Source organism: Panulirus ornatus, chromosome 19 (genome assembly GCF_036320965.1).
Source record: "Panulirus ornatus isolate Po-2019 chromosome 19, ASM3632096v1, whole genome shotgun sequence".
NCBI lineage: Eukaryota > Metazoa > Arthropoda > Malacostraca > Decapoda > Palinuridae > Panulirus > Panulirus ornatus.
In genome coordinates this window covers 62218520-62238668 of record NC_092242.1, presented here as the reverse complement: position 1 = coordinate 62238668, position 20149 = coordinate 62218520, and the positions used below count along the sequence as shown (strand labels likewise).

Here is a 20149-nt window from a genome sequence, read left to right as displayed (position 1 = left end):
TCCCTCACCACATCCACCACGCAAGCCCTCCCCCCTGGACCTCATACCCAAGCCTCCCTCCCCTTTTAGAGGCGACAATACAGCGACATCGAAGTTCTGGGGAGGAGGAGGCAGAGTGGTGGGAGGAGGTCGTCCAGGGTCGTCTTTCGCCTCCCTCCCCCATCCCATAAAAACTCCCACCTGAGGTATTTTATTCAGGGAGTCCTTGATAGTCCCTCATCCGAGCTGCACCAACTTGGCCAAGCACCGGCGTCAGGAGCAGCTGCAGTAATGCAACTTGCCTTGATGCCACACTAACTTCCTCCGACGCCACTTCATTAGCGCAGTTTAAACATCCCCGAGCCCAGCAGAGGAGCCGCATACCGCCACCCCCCCTCGCTGAGGGCAGTGTGTGGGTGCTCTCGTGTGTGTGGGGGTGCTCTCGTGTGTGTGGGGGTGCTCTCGTGTGTGTGGGGGTGCTCTCGTGTGTGTGTGTGGGTGGGTGGGTGGTGTGTGTGCTTGTATGTGTGTGGGGAGGGGTGTGTGGGTGTGTGTGTCTTTCTAAACATTCAACTATTAATGCCTTCCACAGGGAGGAGACACACACACACACACACACACACACACACGAGTTATGTTTCGTGACTACCATTGTGTAACACTTTGAGCACGACGGTTCGACCCTTGAGCACGACGGTACAACCCTTGAGCACGACGGTACGACACTTGAGCACGACGGTTCGACCCTTGAGCACGACGGTACGACCCTTGAGCACGACGGTACGACACTTGGATACGAGGTCGTATTATTCTATTCTGACATTACCCATTATATGTATGACAACATTCTGCTGTGTGTAAATACTGTTGGCACTGTCCTCTCAGTCTGTTCCTATTTCTCTATCTCTCTCTCTCTCTTTATTTCTTTATTTCTATCTTGTTTTTACTCTCCTTTCTATCTTTCGTAAACAAGTGAGTACCTTACTCTTTCTCATACACAAGTAAGTAAACAAGTAGGTAAATCCTTTCTCTCTCTCTCTCTCTCTCTCTCTCGTAAGCAAGTATTCTCTCTCTCTCTCTCTCTCTCTCTCTCTCTCTCTCTCTCTCTCTCTCTCTCTCTCTCTCTCTCTCTCTCTCTCTCTTACGCGTCTTCATCCACTCTCTACGCTGGAAATTCAATGATTCAAATTTGTCCCCTGGAACCAGCGGCTGAACCAAGGGGGAATTTGCCACGCTGGATATCTCTGGAATCCTAACCTCACAGTTTTTGGCCCGCCCGTGTGTGCCACGCGAGCTGACTTACGCCAGAAATGAATTTACTTTTTAACTTCGTTCTACGTTTTGTCAACAGATCCGTGTGTGTGTGTGTGTGTGTGTGTGTGTGTGTGTGTGTGTGTGTTTAATCATTAAACTGTTATCTATAGCAGACCAATAAGTTAACCTTCTATCTGTGTAGTTTATCACCTTAAACCTGATTGATCAATGTTCTGTATATGTTCCTGTAACATATTGTATTCATGTTCCTGTATATGTTCCTGTAACATACTGTATTCATGTTCCTTCTATTTCTGGATCATACTGCAGGTATCATATTTCGTTTATATCTATTACACCTTTCCTTCCTAATCCTTCCATCTACTGTGATTTATTCACACCCATTGTATGTTACTTCATGCAACCATGCTCAGTCTATGTGTTATTCAGCAACCATACTCCATCTACAGCTATACTCCGGCTATGTGATATAATGCGACCATATTCCATCTATTTACATAGGCCATATATCTCAACGTCATCTACTTCCATCTAGCATTACCAGTCCTTTGTATACACACAACAATCTGTATGTATGTAGATCCTTAGTCGCGGGAAAACCGAATCAATAAACACTATGAGAAGGATCGAATCGCATCGCTAAAGAGATGTATAAATTCAGAGACACCACCTACATCTTTCCACGAGCAGGTTCGAAACAGAAGAAAATCTCCCAGATTTCATCGTAAACTCCTCTCTATGGCTATTGTTTCATTTGATCCTCCTTCTATTTTTGACATTTAGGATCGTCACTCGACCCCTCGCTGGTTCCTAGACCTGAGGAGGATCAGTGACGCATATAAGTTCTCAGAATACATTCGACCAAACGTCACGTCAGAAGCTTGGATGAGCTTGGAAGGATTGTGGTAAAACTGACATACCGCTGGCCAGTGTTGGGCCAGCACGCGCTCTGAGGCCACGTTAGCTCAATCGCTCTGCGTTAAGATTTACCTAAGATAAAACTAACAAGAATCTATCGTTCTGAATAGTCCTATTCTAACATTGATTAGAAAAAGAAATAGATTACAAGGTAAAGAAATAATAATAATAATGATAACATTAATGATAATAATAATAATTATAATAATAATGATAATAATAATAAAAATAATAATAATAATAATAATAATAATAATAATAATGATAATAATAATAATGATGATAATAATAATAATGATAATAATAATGACATGGTATAATATATGATATGATATGATATAATTATAATGATAATGATAATAATGATAATGATAATTATGATGATAATGATAATGATAATAACAATTAATGAAGACAGCGATGAAATCAATAATGATGACGTAGTTAACAACCGTGTTCATTAACAAGGGGATAGTTGTACTCCCGGACGATAGATTTAGAAATAGAATATCTATCACCTACTTACTGTCATAATGTATAGAAAAGTTGTGTTCAGAATCGCTCTAATCTTCGCTCACACAGTGAAAATTTCTTGACAAGGAATATTTTTCTCTGAAGGATCGAAGGAAAAAAGGATTATCTTTGAATTCCAGATAAATCCTAATAATGTGGGGATTAAGCGGGATTACCAAGAGGGATTACAGGCGGTGATGTCCATTAAAGATATGGCACCAGGTTCCGTCTGTCTCAATGGGGGTTGATGATGTCTATGAGAATATTCTAGTGTCTGGTGATATCTAAACAACCACTAGACATATGTGACTGATATCTATATTCACACCTGTATATCTATAACTCTCCGTCTCTCTCTCTCTCTCTCTCTCTCTCTCTCTCTCTCTCTCTCTCTCTCTCTCTCTCTCTCTCTCTCTCTCTCTCTCTCTCTCTCCTCTCTCTCTTTCTCTATCTCTCTCTTTCATTCTCTCTGTCTCTCTCTCTCTCTCTTTCTCTGTCTGTCTGTCTGTCTGTCTGTCTCTTTCTCTCTCTCTCTCTCTTTCTCTGTCTGTCTGTCTGTCTGTCTGTCTCTTTCTCTCTCTCTCTCTCTTTCTCTGTCTGTCTGTCTGTCTGTCTGTCTGTCTGTCTGTCTGTCTCTCTCTCTCTCTCTCTCTGTCTCTCTCTGTCTCTCTCTGTCTCTCTCTCTCTCTCTCTCTCTCTCTCTCTCTCTCTCTCTCTAGCTTTCCAGTGATGGGCATTCATCACTAAGACCCCCCCCCTCTTCCCTCCCTTCCCCAACCTTATCCCAGGATGAGAGACGTGATTCCAGGAGAGACAGTGAACACTCGGGCATCCTCGGCCATCACAAAACGTCTCTGGAATCTATGCATCACAACTTGAGTTCTGGTGAGGGCGTTGTTGTCTCATGCTCACAACCCCCAGCGGAAGACCTGATCTCTGGGCTTCACAACACACACCACCACCACAGACGAAGACAGACATGCCTTTGACTCCCAGTGTTATCATCCAGGGACAAAGTCATCATGGAATCCACTCTGTAAAAAAAAATAGTTGACCATCGTGACGAAACGAGGTCGTTCACGAAGGCGGCAGCAGTTAAACTATGAAACCCTTAGATTCGATCAATTGCCTCGTACGAGGTCGTTCACGAAGGCGGAAGCAGTTAACTATGAAACCCTTTGAATCGATCAATTGCTTCGTTTCTCTACTCAAAAATGTTGAACACACCCGCCCGGTCTTATTCAGGTCCATCCACTCGAGATGAAGGTTACTGTGTGGAGACTGAATGACAGACAAGTCCAGCAGTGATCGTGGACTCTTTTGACCTCATGACCTTGAGGTTAAAAAGAATGATTTAACTGCTCAACGACTAACGCATACGTACCAAAGTCTTGTTGTAAAGGCATCCAATAGAAGTGGCGTTATTACGAACAGACGAAGGTATGTACAAGAAGGGCAGGTGGCCTTGATCTTCGATCATCTTTTATCTCAAAAATTTGTCAGCGATCTTTCGAGTGCTGAGGAAATCGTTAGAGTTGTGTGGTGATGGGATTTTATCCCGTGGACTTAGATTTACATGTTGTGCAGCAACAAACTCATCTTCAGACTCAAGGTCTGAAGATCAGCAGCAACAGTAGTAGTGTGACTTTGAAACTCGATCTTTTAACCTCCCACAATCAATTGCGACCTTCTTTTTTTTTGGGGCGCTCCTTCAAAATTGATTCTTGCTAAACTTTCCCCCAAATCAGACGACGGGTTTGGTGGTTTCCCCTCTGCGGGCGGGAGGGAAACGTGGATCCCCCCGCCTGGGAAGTGGAGACACACGTGTTTTGCAGATCCCTGGAGATACGCATCAGACTCTCGACTCCTACTGTCCCTCCCCTCCATCCCTGACGACACACACACACACACACACACACACACACACACACACACACACACACACACTCCCTTTCCTCCCCCCCCCCTCGCCCAACCCTTACGACTCCCCTCCCCTTTAAACCATCCCCCCCTCCCCCTCAGCTCCTCCTCCTCACTACTCCTGGACCACTTTGATGGCCAGCATAATCCGACATGTACTTATGCCAGCGATAATGCATCGGGGAACTGAGTATTGGAGAGCATAAGCCCTTTGATGGACTCAAACCCAAATGTAGAGTTTACTTAGCGATACAAGTGGGTCTAAAGTGTACTTCAGATGTAGGTACACATTTACCTACCTACACAGTCGATGTATTGAGATCCCTTTAGCAGTTAATGTGTAGAGATAATATGATATCAATACCCTTGTACTGTATGATATATAGTGTACTGGTAGATATGTAACTGGAAGATATGTACTGGTAGATATGTGGTGTACTGGTAGATATGTGCTGGTAGGTATGTATAGTGAGTAAAATAAGTGCTAAAATAAGTGCTTTCATATGTTAATGTAAACATTAATATCAGTTTTGGAGGACAATTTGTGTAGTCTTATATCATTTTACTTTTAGAATGAAACTTCTATTCCAGTTCTCTTCCAGTATTGGATATAGCGACCTTACACATCCCTCAAGCGTTCTAACCACGGGAATACACTACAGTAACCCTATACAGTACCACTGAAGACATATACCTAACCCTCACCTCTGAGGGGGCCCCTCAAACCACACCCATCCTCATTCGTATTCTGATCTTAGAACTGAACAATTGCCCACCACACAGTGTGTTGGCAGAGCTTAACAACACGCAGAACACACACACTCACTCACTCACTCACTCACTCGCCCGGGGTGTAACGAATTGCCTCACGAAAGTCAGCGTTGTCAGCTACATGGCTAAGTATGTTGTGGTGTAATGTGAACGCGTGACAAACATTTAAACCCCTTCAGTTTAATGTGAGGCTCTGGACTCGGTAGACCTCTGCTCTAGTGAGGCACAATGGACGGTATTGGACAGGGGGGTGTTGGGTTGGGTTAGTCCCGCCGATTTCATCAAAATAAATTCAATTTCTACAATACCCTAACATGATGGGTCTCTGGCATATTATTTTTTTTTCCCTTCCCATTTTTTTTTTTTTCAATAGGGGTTTATCCTCTAGGGGGGAAAATGATATCAGTGGATTGCTATCGTGAAAACGCGTAAGGGAGGAGGGGGAGATGGAGGGAGAGGGAGGGAAGGAGAGAGGACAACTGATGGACCACGTAATGGAAAGTGGACTTATTGTGAAAACCGCCGAAATGAACGTATAAAGTCTAGACCCACGTCCTTTCTGACCTGATGCGGAATGGGGAAAAAGTATTTAGAGACGTTAACTCTGCAGGAAACGTTTTTAACTCTGATGTGTATCCGTCGCTGTGAGTGTTTTGTAAACGGTAAAAATCCTCACGGAATCCTACATAATGGAGATCAGATTCACTTTTGTCTTTTTTTAATTGTCATGAAAAAAAAAAACAATTAAACCCGACGTACACGAGAGAGAGAGAGAGAGAGAGAGAGAGAGAGAGAGAGAGAGAGAGAGAGAGAGAGAGAGAGAGAGAGAGAGAGAGAGAGAGAGAGAGAGAGAGAGAGAGAGAGAGAGAGAGAGAGAGAGAGAGAGAGAGAGAGAGAAAGAATAAGTAATTCCGTGTATATTGTATATTTATTCATACAAGGGACATTTAGAATTACGACCGTGCGTCAGTAGGATTCGAAGTTAGAATAATTAGACTATCTAACTGCAGTCGTGTTGGCATGAAAATGTGGAAGTCAGTGTGTGTGTTGAGAATGTTGAAGTGAGTTGTTGTTTTTCTGAGGCTGATGTCAGACGAGGGAGGACCCTGAATGTTGATGTCAGACGAAGGACCCTGAATGATGATGTCAGACGAGGGAGGACCCTGAATGCTGATGATGTCAGACGAGGGAGGACCCTGAATGCTGATGATGATGTCAGACGAAGGACCCTGAATGTTGATGATGATGTCAGACGAAGGACCCTGAATGTTGATGATAATGTCAGACGAAGGACCCTGAATGTTCATGATGTCACATTCGGACTCAGAATGTTAGTGACGTCAGACGAGGAACCGGAATGATGATGACGTCAAGGACAGGCAATGCTGGTGATGTCTCAATGTCACTCTATGTTGATCTAGGAATAAGACAGACGTCCTTCAGTAGTAACCTGTGTCATCCCAAACATCGGTCAAAACACTTCAGTCCAAAGCTTTAGACTCAGTGTTGTGCTCCCTGACAACACCTGTGTGTGTGAGTTTATCTGAGAGAGAGAGAGAGAGAGAGAGAGAGAGAGAGAGAGAGAGAGAGAGAGAGAGAGAGAGAGAGAGAGAGAGAGAGAGAGAGAGAGAGAGAGAGAGAGAGAGAGAGAGAGAGAGAGAGAGTTTTAAACTCGTGTTGCCCCGTCTCTTAAATTGTGTATATGTAACGTGACTTTACGTCAATGTGTGTGTGTGTGTGTGTGTGTGTGTGTGTGTGTGTGTGTGTGTGTGTGTGTGTGTGTGTGTGTACACATACACCCGAGCCAAAGTCAGGTACTCAATCATCGACCAGCCCCGAGGGGAGGATGAACAACTGGGTATTGTCTATGGGCCAACTGACGTGCACAAGATTCGAACCCCGGCATGAATAAGAGTGAATGCCTCTTTGTGTGTGTGTGTGTGTGTGTGTGTGGGTGTGTGTGTGTGTGTGTGTGTGTGTGTGTGTGTGTGCTACTGTAGCTGTCTGCGTGAAAATTCATTCAACCGTAAACAGAATTTCTGAACATAGTCTATCAGGGAATCATGTTTGCGTCCGCCTCTTCTGCGACCTTCCTCCCTTTGATGTCTGCTCTGGCCGCCATGCTGAACCCGACTGAGTACTTTTCCCCTCTACGATGCCTCTCGATTATCTATCGGCTCATCTGTGTAGATCTATCGTGCTTTTAGGGGGTGGGAGGTGGGGGGGGGACACGTTAACACTTTTCTATATTCACTTTAAGCCTTTGATCTTGGAAATTTTCCATGGAGAGATTTTGTGTTGAAGTCAGAGAACATACATTCCATGTACAGTACCTGTTGATTGTCAAGTTTAATTTAGTGTATTTCTTGTTAGTATATAATCAAAGGAAGACGTATTTAATTTGATTCTTTTGTGTTATTCTTGTCTCGTATTCCTACCAGCTCCCTTCTAGTGATTGGGGGGGAGGGGTCTCAAGAATTCGCACTTCTTATATTTTGTCATTGTCAATCTTTTCTAATTTTCTAACTCAGTCTGATGAATTCTATCCCTCTTTCTCAATCTCAACTTATATATATATATATATATATATATATATATATATATATATATATATATATATATATATATATATATATATATATATATACGACATTTCGAAGCGTTTTTGGAGATATTCTTTACCATAAATCTAGAATCATCACCAATCAGAAAACAGAGAATGAACCTGTTTTTAGTGCCAGTATTTACATGATCACGTTATGACAACACTTGAACTTTAAATGGTTCCCCCTTCAGTTTTCCGCTTGACTGGCTACAATAACATACTTGCAATATTCCCTAATTCTTTTATCTTATGATAAATTATCATAGCTTTCATCGTATTTTTTCTCTACAAAATGTATTTCAATATAAAAATCAAGAAATATCAAAAGTGTTGTATAAAAGGTAATGATTTTTGTAAGTGTATTTTGAAGAAAATATGTGAAGAAATGACGTTTAAGTAACTGCACCTGTGATCGTCTCAATGAACGAGTTTGAATGGCGGATTTAAGTTACAGACTTTAAATTTTGGCATTTAATCAATAGTGTTGGATGGCGGATTTAAGATGATGCAGTGGAGGCGATTAAGTTCAAATAAGAGCTTGAATGACGTTATTCAAATGGCACAATTAAGATGGAGAAGCGCATTAAACGTGCTAAAAGAGAAATTTAGGAGAAGCGTTGTGGGGTATTGCGAGGGTATGATGGATGTTGCATCGCCGTATATACAAGGAATAATATTGTTATTTGCTCTACCGTTGTGTTAGAGAGAGAGAAAAAAAAACCAGACTAAACCTGAAAACTTCCCTTCACGCACAGCAAGCATCACAAGCTATAGAAAAATTGCTCATTCGTCCTGTACTAAAGGTGAATAATTGTATGAACGTGGTATGGCAACACTTGGGCTTTTAAGTGGGCGCCTCAATACGATGCCTGACGGGCTCCAGGGAAGTACCTGCAATGTTTTTCTCTTCACTAATAGTTTATCGCTGTTTCCTGCGCAGCCTTGGTCAATCAGGAGTATTGTATTTTGATGTTTGAAGAATATTAAAGGTCAGATGCATATGATAATGTTTATTGCTTTAATATCTCGAAGGGAAAAAAGAATGTACACAAGGCATACTAGTTTCGATGAATGAGTTTAAATCCCAGATTAAATCACTATTGAACCAGAGGTGTTGAGTGGCAAATTTAAGGCAACGGAGTGGAAACGGAAGTTAAATAAGTTTGAACAGTTTTTTTTTTTCTTTGAATAGTTACGCTTGATGAATGTTAAGGGAACGATGGAGAACATTTTGGAGGGGGTGTTAGAGTTGGAGGAAAACTTTGGAGGGCTGTTGTTGGAGGGAAACTTTGAAGGGCTGTAGTTGGAGGGAGGAAGGTGTAGGAGGCACAGTGTTGAAGTGACTGGATAAGGGTGTTGGAGAGGTAGTGTTGGGGGTGAGGGTGGGGGGTGTGTTGGAAATAGTGATATATAGGAATTGTTGAAGTGAGTGTGTTGGAGATGATTTGATGGAGAGACATGTTGGAGAGGGAGCGTTAAATACAACTTAGGGAGGATGTCTGGGTGGAAGATGCTCCGAAATCTTGGGCCAAACTTCGTATTTTGATTTGCACAACACACACACACACACACACACACACACACACACACACACACACACACACATATATATATATATATATATATATATATATATATATATATATATATATATTTTTATTATACTTTGTCGCTATATATATATATATATATATATATATATATATATATATATATATATATATATATATATATATATATTTTTTTTTTTTTTTCATACTATTCGCCATTTCCCGCATCAGCGAGGTAGCGTTAAGAACAGAGGACTGGGCCTTTGAGGGAATATCCCCACCTGGCTCCCCCCTCTGTTCCTTCTTTTGGAAAAAAAAAAAAAAAGAGAGGGGAGGATTTCCAGCCCCCCGCTCCCTCCCCTTTTAGTCGCCTTCTACGACACGCAGGGAATACGTGGGAAGTATTCTTTCTCCCCTATCCCCAGGGAGAATATATATATATATATATATATATATATATATATATATATATATATATATTGGTACTTTCTGACAGACACATACATATATTTACATACAAATATAGTTTCAGTTGGAATCTACGACTAACCCGTGATAGAAAAAAAAAGAAAAAAAAAAAGATTACACAAACCATTTACGAAGGTAAGCGTTCAGCTCACCGAACTCCACTTTATTTTTCCCCCCCAGGACGGAAGCCAGCATTTCTATCATCCCAATGAAATACATTATTTTAAAAAGAGACTCCAACAGCAACATGCTTCAAAAACTTGCCTGCGCTGTAATTCACTGCTCACTCGCCGTTTTCGTTTATTCGAACTGACTCGAACACTGCTGTTCGCACGAACCGAGTGGCTGGCTATAGAGCCATTTGTACGAAACAAGTATGGTTCGAACGGCGTTCGAACAGCTGGTATGAACCGTCTTGTTCTGAACGACGCTCGAACGGATTGTACCGAGCGTTTGATTTCGAACGGCGCTCGAACCGCTTTTACGAACCGTCTACTTCGAACAGTGATCGAACAGCTTGTATGAACCATGTGATTCGAACGATACTCACACAGCTTGCATGAACCGTCTGGTTCGGACAGCGCCGGGGCAGCTTACACTAACTGACTCGAAGCGCGTTCATTGCTGCCACTTTATTCGCTATACACAAATCTGAGAAACCCACTGAACATGGAAACAACCAGAAGGTACTGTATTTTTTGAAAATACAGCAACAACAACAGCTGTATCCTCTATAAACCGGATGTTGTAGGGGCCATATATGAATGAGGCAGGATATATTGTGGAGAGGTTTCAAAAATATCGCGGGGAAAGTTTTCAAATATGTCACAAAAAGAAATATACAATATTTAGCGAACAGGCTCCTTGAATATCACGTGAGAGGTTTCTGAAATATAGTGGGAGATTTTTCTAATATACTGAAGGATGTTTTTTTAATATATAACAAGGTAAGGTTTCTAATATACTGAAGGATGTTCTTTTAATATATAACAAGATGAGGTTTCTAATATACCGCAGGGGAAGGTTTCTAGTATATCGTAAGGGAAAGGTTTCCATTTCATCTCGAGGAGGTTTCTAATTCATAGCAGAGGAGGTTTCTAATATATCGCAGGGGAAGGTTTCTATCATATCGCAGGAGAGGTCTCTACTATATCGTAAGGGAAGATATTTTTAATATATCGCAGGTAAAGGTTTCTAATATCTCCGATATCGCCAGAGAACGTCGGTTTTTTTTTTCTTTTTCATCAGTAAAACGTAAATAAACTTCTGATAATACACGGTCTGAGGAGGGCATTTTCCCTTTGATGTTTCAATCCTTTTGTTTTTCAAGTCTGATTCTCAAGTCCATCTGCGCAGGAGAGAGAGAGAGAGAGAGAGAGAGAGAGAGAGAGAGAGAGAGAGAGAGAGAGAGAGAGAGAGAGAGAGAGAGAGAGAGAGAGAGAGAGAGAGAGAATCTTTGTTTCACGACTTGCTTTCAAAATATCTTTCCATTATTATCATATATATATCATTGTATGACTTGTCATCGCTCTATGGCTCTGTCTCACTGCATCATCACCGCGCCACTGTTATCACTGCAACCACACCTGTTGACACACTACTTCACTGCAACCGTCGGATCCTTGTATCACTGTACGTTCCCTCCCCCCGAGGCAATCCCCCCCCACTATCACTGCCCTATGCCTTAGTCTTTCCCTTCCCTTCCCCCCCTATACCACAATTAACATTCATCTTTTTTTCTCTCCCCCCCCCTCCTCCTCATCTTCTTCTTCCTCGTCACACGCACACACACACTCCGCGTCGCGACGCAGGTCAACAAGTACGTGGAGGACGTGGTGCGCGTCAACGCGACGCGCAGGATAATATACCTGGTCGTGAACGACGTACGGAAAATGGACCTCATGGGTTACAGGTGTCGGGCCAATAACAGCGAAGGTGCGTCGGAAGCTCAAGTCGTCCTCTACGGTAAGTCGTCCAGTTGGTCGTACGGTAAAGTCGTTCTGGCTGCTGGTCGTACGGTAGAGTCGTTCTAGCTGGTCGTGCGGTAGAGTCGTTCTAGCTGGTCGTGCGGTAAAGTCGTTCTGCCTGCTGGTCGTACGGTAAAGTCGTTCTGCCTGCTGGTCGTACGGTAAAGTCGTTCTGCCTGCTGGTCGTACGGTAAAGTCGTTCTGCCTGCTGGTCGTACGGTAGAGTCTGGCTGCTGGTCGTGCGGTAGAGTCGTTCTGGCTGGTCGTTGGGTTTTAAATTTGGATGGACGTATGGAAGCTCTGACTGGTCGTACGTGAAATACGATTTATCGTACGTGCACCAATTATAGTCACTTATAAGTAGAATTGGCTACTTTGCCTATTTGGAAGTACATTTTCACTATTTGCGCGGGAAGTCTAATTCTTCATAGCCAATTTTGGCTATTGATACATAGAGTGTGGCTATTTGTTAGTATAGTCTGGGTATTTGTACATCAATTTCAGCTACTTGTAAGTAAAGTCCGGATTTTCATACCCTATTTCGGCTATTGGTAAGTAAAGTCGGGCTATTTGTAAATCAGTTTCGGCTATTTGTAAGTAAAGTCGGGCTATTTGTAAATCAGTTTCGGCTATTTGTAAGTAAAGTCGGGCTATTTGAAAATCAATTCCGGCTATTTATAACTACAGTCTGCCTATTTTTACACCAATTTTGGCTATTTGTACAGCAGATATATATATATTTTTGTCGCTATGCTATCTTTAACACAAAGTTTAGTAAATCGTACGAAAAATTAGGGTTTTCGTTTGAATCGTTTGAAAAGTCAGACTGTTTACAAGGCAAGTTGAATTATCCGGAGCTAAGCCTGGTCATTTGCACTATAGCGTAAATTGCTTGTATACAAAACTCTGGTAAATTATATGTTAAATGTATTCATCTTTGACTTAAGTATGAGATTCAATGAAAACAAGGATATATATATATATATATATATATATATATATATATATATATATATATATATATATATATATATATATATATATATATATATATATATATATATATATATAATTAATCTATCAGATCCAACAGTTCAGAAGGTTTAGTTAATTGTATCTATCGGGAATCCATCTTGTGTCATAAGCGTGATGGATAAATCAAGTTTTACTAATTCATCTTTCTTCACCGAGTTGTTAATGTAAGTTTCATCGGTTTGTTAATGTGAGTTTCATCGGTTTGTTAATGTAAGTTTCATCGGTTTGTTAATGTGAGTTTCATCGGTTTGTTAATGTAAGTTTCATAGAGTTGTTAATGTAAGTTTCATCGAGTTGTTAATGTAAGTTCCATAGAGTTGTTAATGTAAGTTTCATCGAGTTGTTAATGTGAGTTTCATCGGGTTGTTAATGTAAGTTTCATCGGGTTGTTAATGTAAGTTTCATCGGGTTGTTAATGTAAGTTTCATCGAGTTGTTACTGTAAGTTTCACTGAGTTGTTAATGTAAGTTTCATCGGGTTGTTAATGTAAATTTCTTCACTGTATTGGTAAGTTACCGTCTGTCTCCTCATCTGTTGTAGCCATAAAGCATTGGGCTTATATTTTTGTTCGCATGACGTACATTTACTTCATCTTTCGTTGCATGACCCACAAGCAATATTTTTCTCGTCATTTCATTGTTCAGTTGCATGATGCACAAGCGCTATATCTTGTCAACTCACGGTAAAATCTTTATGAAGTAATGCATGATGGTTTTTAATGCTGATTTGAACATTTACGAATGTACTGAAATGTTCCTGTCATATCTTGCATCATATTCATATTTCACAACATTATAAACATGTAAATGACCCAAGTGTCAAAAAGGCGTTGAAAACACGTAAGATTTTTCCAATTATTTTCACCACCTGAAGAATACAATTGCCTTATTGGTAGTTGGAACTTGACAGTGACGGCCTTAACGACCCGGGGAGTTGATGAGCTACGACCAAAACAGCCAATTCAACATCAGAAATGATCATCAATAAGAACATTATAATTTCTCTTGAGATGGACTGAATCTCTATTTTTGGCGCTGGTTGGAGGCGTTGTCGGCAAAATATGGTAGTTAGAAAGGAGACTCCATTCAACCAAAGTGTATGGAGACAAATGAATCATATGGTACATATGGTACATATTCTTAATTTCTCTTGTTTTCCTCATTTGGTCGTACGACAGTTTCCCTAACGACTCGTGGCGCCGGTCTGCTGCTTACTCGCTGCTGTCGGACGTAAGACATAAGAGAGAGCGCACACCAACCCTAGGCTTGTTCACGGGCCCCAGGGGACTTTAGGTGTTGGGTTGTTGGGGGGGAGGTGTTGGGTACACAAGTGTAAACACAGCCAATGAGTGTCATCACTCTGTGAAGAGAGAGAGAGAGAGAGAGAGAGAGAGAGAGAGAGAGAGAGAGAGAGAGAGAGAGAGAGAGAGAGAGAGAGAGAGAGAGAGAGTCTTTGAAGGACACGCCCGGGACAGCATATGGCGTCCGCTTTCTACATGTCTATACGATAGCTCGTATCGACACATCTTATCCACCTATACCATGGCGCGTCTGAACACTACCTTTCTTCCTTCACTGGTGTATAAATCTATATATATATATATATTTTCTATACTTCAGTTTCACAATACATCTATGGTGGACGAAGGGAAGGACTTTCATCAGGGGGGGCCACTACGATAAAGGCTTTATCAACCGCGAAACAAAAATATATTTCATTCAGAGCGACAACGAAGATTCTGGTTTCAATACATTGTTTATTTACGACGTCGACCCATGCTATAAAAGTCGACAGGGACCGTTGGTGTGTGTCTGTATATATATATATATATATATATATATATATATATATATATATATATATATATATATATATATATATATATATATATATATGTGTGTGTGTGTGTGTGTGTGTGTGTTGTGTGTGTGTGTGTGTGTGTGTGTGTGTGTGTGTGTGTGTTTTTTCCTATAGGGACCGACATGGCACACGGACACAACATGTTCCAGTCATAGCTATCTCGGGTAGAGAGAGAGAGAGAGAGAGAGAGAGAGAGAGAGAGAGAGAGAGAGAGAGAGAGAGAGAGAGAGAGAGAGAGAGAGAGAGAGAGAGAGAGAGAGGACTGTCTGGGAAATTGAACAAAAAAAAAGATAAAGAAAATAAAACGAAGGAATTAAATCACAATTCTTCGGTGGGTGTTTGTACATCTGACTCTTCAAGACAGAAAGGTTATGTGAAGAGTTCATGTGAAGAGGGAAAGACGAGGGAAGGAATCGAATTCTACAACTTCAGCTGCTATTTTCTTTTTTTCCTGCAGATCTGAACTAGATTTACCATGTAGCCCCCATGCTCAGAATCCCTGCACAGTGGTCGAGAAGAGACAACTTTGACGGTTCACTTAAAGATATCTAGAATGTTTCGTCCTACGTCTGGCATCGCAGTTGAGTGCCCGTCGGCTGTCATCGGAACTGCTGCCTCTCGCGTGACAAAAAAACTCTCCTACGGTATATATATATATGTATCATTATCACCTCATATGTAAGAGAAGGTCGACGTGATGGGTAGAAAGCTGTCTATCCTTATTATCACGAAACTTCGGAGGAGATTTGTGGAGTGGTGGTATGGTTGACGGTATGGGGACTTACTGAAGTGGGGTTTTTGTGTGATGGTGATGGGTATGAGGCTTTGGATGGATTAATTACAGTAGGGGTAGTTCGTGGAGGGAAAGGAGAATGAGACTCTGATAGTCGTTCATGCTCATTTATCATTTCCTTATCATTTCCTGACAGATGACCACAACGAAGTAAACGTATCTTGATTTCGAAATTCATTTTCACGTCTATCTCTTTTTTCTCATAGATGACCACAACCTATCTTGATTTCGAAATTCATTTTCACGTCTATCTATCATCTCTTCTCCCGCATTTCACTTGAGAACTTGGTCTGAGCATCGACGCAATACAGCTCTTGTACGTTAACCTTCAACACAATGGAGATAAACGAAGGTAAATCAAGAGAGAAGTCTGCTTTTCAGCTTTTCATTGACCTTTCAGTCTCTTACAAAGGTTAGACGATCATCGAGTACACCGTGGTGCCTCGCGCTTAAGTCCCATGCGCGAGTGCATGTGGCCATCATACACTCAGGTTGAGTGTCAACGTTCATCATACATCGCACTCTGTTCACTCCTACGCGAAATGTATACAGATGACCAGAAGCAACTATACGACCACCTTGTAAGAATACGTATGTATACTGCTGGTGGAAGAGTATGGAATACATGAGTGAATCATACTTAATGTATTAAAGTACATCTCATCGACCCATCATCAACCACACACACACACACACACACACACACACACACACACACACACACACACGAAACTAAACACATACATTAGGAGAAATCCACACTTATACACACACACACACACACACACACACACACACACACACACACACACACACACACACACATACACACACACACACACACATACACACACACACACAAACACACACACACACACACACACACACACACACACACACACACACACACACACACACACACACAAATACATACATATACATGCATATTTACACACCAACACAAGTATACACATTTGACAAATACACATATGTACATACACACCTTTACACACATGCACTCAAATAGATCCACAGACGTAAACACATATATACATAGAAACACAAATACACACAAGTACACTTGTACATACATATACACAAACAGATCCATAGACGTAAGCACATATACACATAGGCACACAAATATACACATGCACGTACATGTACGTACATGTGCGTACATGTACACATATCACACACGCAGACACAGACATGAGGAGGAGGAGCCAGTCTGAGGTTGTGTCTATACCACTAGGCAAGCCATTCTTCTGGTCGGCTATTCTCAGCGGTGTTGAGTTCTTTCAGCCGGAACTTTTAAGAGATATCTCACAGGAAGGTCTCTGGGAAGGAGCCAAGAAAGAGATATTCAACTTCCCTATTACTCACTTTCTCTCTCTCTCTCTCTCTCTCTCTCTCTCTCTCTCTCTCTCTCTCTCTCTCTCTCTCTCTCCTCTCTCGCTCTCTCTCTCTCTCTCTCTTTCTCTTCCTCCCCACCACAGTTTACTGTGTCGTATTATAGCGTCGTCCTTGCTATTCCGCTCTTTCGTAATGGATTGTCTTTTTTTTTCGTCTTTTTTTTTTTAGTTATCTTCGACCTGATGGTTGTCAAGTGGTGATCTGTTACTGCTGAACAAAGCCACGGCTGCTAATTGTGACTTATCCTCAATCTACAACCTATCCCTCCCCCTTATAACCTTCCCTACGAATCTACACTTCAACTTTACTACAACCACTAACAGCCCTCACTACTACTACTACTACTACTACTACTACTACTACTAACCCCCAACCTCCTCCACATGCAGACTTGTAATCTTCACAACATCCGTCCCATCACTTACTACAACACACACACACACACACACACACACACACACACCATGATAACTATTGAACCCAAACACCTCACCCTTCCGCCCTCCCACTCCTTTTTATCAACCGCAATTGTCACCACGACAATCACAACCCCCCCTCCCTCTAGTAAATAGATATCCACCCTCTCTCCACCATCACAACCACCACCGCCATCACCATCACAACCTCTAACTTAAAAACAACCCATGTCAACAACCATCGCACCACCATCCCACGACGTCACCTCCCTCACAACCAAAGCACCGTCACCAACCCTCTCCATTCAACTACCTCTCCAACGTCCTCCATCATCACCACCACTCCACCATCACCACACCACCACCACCAACAACAACAACAACAACAACCTATCAACAAATATAACAGGTCGATTGAACCCTCACTCTACAACCGTCTCCAATCAACCTCTCCACCTAACCTCCCATAAGGAAGATCCCACCTCCCACACTCTCTTCCTCCTCCTCCTCCTCCTACAACCACAATCACAATAGATCGTAATCGAAAATCCAGAACTAAATTCTCTGGCCATTAGATTCTCTGCCTGACCAAACAGCTCCAGCGATGATGGAGAGTCTGCCTGACTAATGTGTTTGTCTTTTTGACTACTGAGTTATAGTGGGGAAAGCATACTAATGCCCCCCCCTGCTCCGTTATGTGTCCTCATCTCTCTCTCTCTCTCTCTCTCTCTCTCTCTCTCTCTCTCTCTCTCTCTCTCTCTCTCTCTCTCTCTCTCTCTCTCTCTCGCTGGATCCCCTCAGAAATATCCTCGGCCAGCCATTTTGTGGCTTTTAAAAAGAACGGTGGTAGAGGGGGGAAAAAAAAGGCCCCCGTGGATTGGAGGTTATTTTTGTGTCAGGAATAGTATTTTTTTTTTTATAGCCAAAAAACCTTTAAAACGGATCCGTTCTCAGAGCGGCATTTTCTCTCTCTCTTTTTTTTTTTTTAATTTCTCTCTCTTTCTACTCGTTCTTTCTTACACACGACCCCCCCCCCCTACAAGAATTAAACATCCCCTGAGTTAATAACAGCCACCCGTAATACTCCAACAGCTTATTTCATCCACTATAGACAGACAGGGACTGAAAATCTACGTGGAAAATCCACACTCAGTATAGACACTGGGGGCTCTTTCAAAGGAGGGATTAAACGGTCGGTCTTTACGCAAACAGTGGGGCGGTAGTCCACTGATTATTGATGATTTTCACAGTGGTAGGGAGGGAATGGGGCCGTCGGCTGTTCCCGTAACGATCTATGAAATCCTTGCATGGACTCGATGCAGTTGCGGTGTCGAACTGTAACACGGGGGAAGAGGGATCTCAGAATCGAAAGAGTTGACGGTGGTTGGGATGGTGCAATAAGATTGAGATAGGATGAAGCGTGTGATGCGTTCGTCTTGACATAGGGTGCCAGAGGGATGGCATGCCCTTTGATGTCCCAGTACCAGAAGCCCCTGTTGTGTGGCGGGTAACGAGGAAGACCAGGTGGTGTGGGGAGGGTGTGGGGAATCAGGCATGGGTGAGTGTGGGAAGAATGAAAGCTGTGCGGTTCTCTCTTTGGACTCCAGATGGCCTCGCTCAATGGCGATGCTCAATGAGTGGGAGGGATGTATATATTGCAGAATATGACTTCGCCGCAGCACCAAGGTTAATTTCGGTTTTGTTGATGATTGCTAAGGTTGACGGTCAAAACCCTTGGTAGAGATAGTCGATGTGTGTGTGTGTGTGTGTGTGTGTGTGTGTGTGTGTGTGTGTGTGTGTGTGTGTTTTAGCACACATTTGAAATCATTGGAATTACCTATAATAACATCTGTACTTGTATGATGGTTCATTAGTTAACAAAACAAATTGGCATATTTGTTTCTTAATTGGTCGTTGAATAAGGTCATTACTGTTTAGACTCGTCAGCTAGTTATTTCCTTACCTAGTTTGATAGTTAGTTAGCTTGTTGGTTGTTAGATTCGTTTGTGTCATTTTGATAAATTAATTGCTTTCTTAGGTGACTAAGTTTTCATTTCGAATCAGATGACTATCCATATAATTACCAGTTGTCTGATCCCTCAATTAACAGGATGATTACGGAGTTAATTACTTATCTGGTATTTCCAATTATCGCTGTTGACACGTATACCAGACGACAAGTGAAATTTTTCTGATTTATTATATACTCGTGTTAATTACTCATACTGTACTGGTGTTAATTACTTAAGCAGCCTTTTGGACAAATGACTATGTTATTAGCAAACTCGTTGAGTTATTCATAGGTTACATAGTTTGTAGTTCTACTTACCCAGTAAGACAGTGAGTTGATCCAGAAATGAAGAAGTTAGTTAGTTTGGTTTGACATCCTCTGATCACATAGCATTCAAATTCAGATTGGCTTTGGATACCTTATCTTAATTTTGAATGCCATCAACTTTTTTTTTTTTTTAAACCGTGTGGAATCTTGTGCAGAATGTCTGAAAATCTATCATTCAGCTACGAACTAATTTGGACATACATTATTAACACTGAACTTTAACTCTGCTCTGCGAATTGTACTGGTGTCTGAGAATATTCATTGCTTCTATCTATCCCACATGGGATTTATCCTCTGCTCCACCTGTATATTAATACGTCCCTAA

The 20149-nt window shown here is 41.8% G+C and overlaps 1 protein-coding gene across 1 annotated transcript in view; it reads left to right on the top strand.

The window, feature by feature from the left end:
• LOC139755571 (lachesin-like) overlaps window positions 1–20149 on the top strand; it is a 162569-nt gene that overhangs the window by 116195 nt on the left and 26225 nt on the right. The window contains exon 7 of the mRNA XM_071674049.1: window positions 11811–11964. Coding sequence (XP_071530150.1) covers window positions 11811–11964 — 154 coding nt within the window. The remainder of the gene's footprint in view (window positions 1–11810; window positions 11965–20149) is intronic.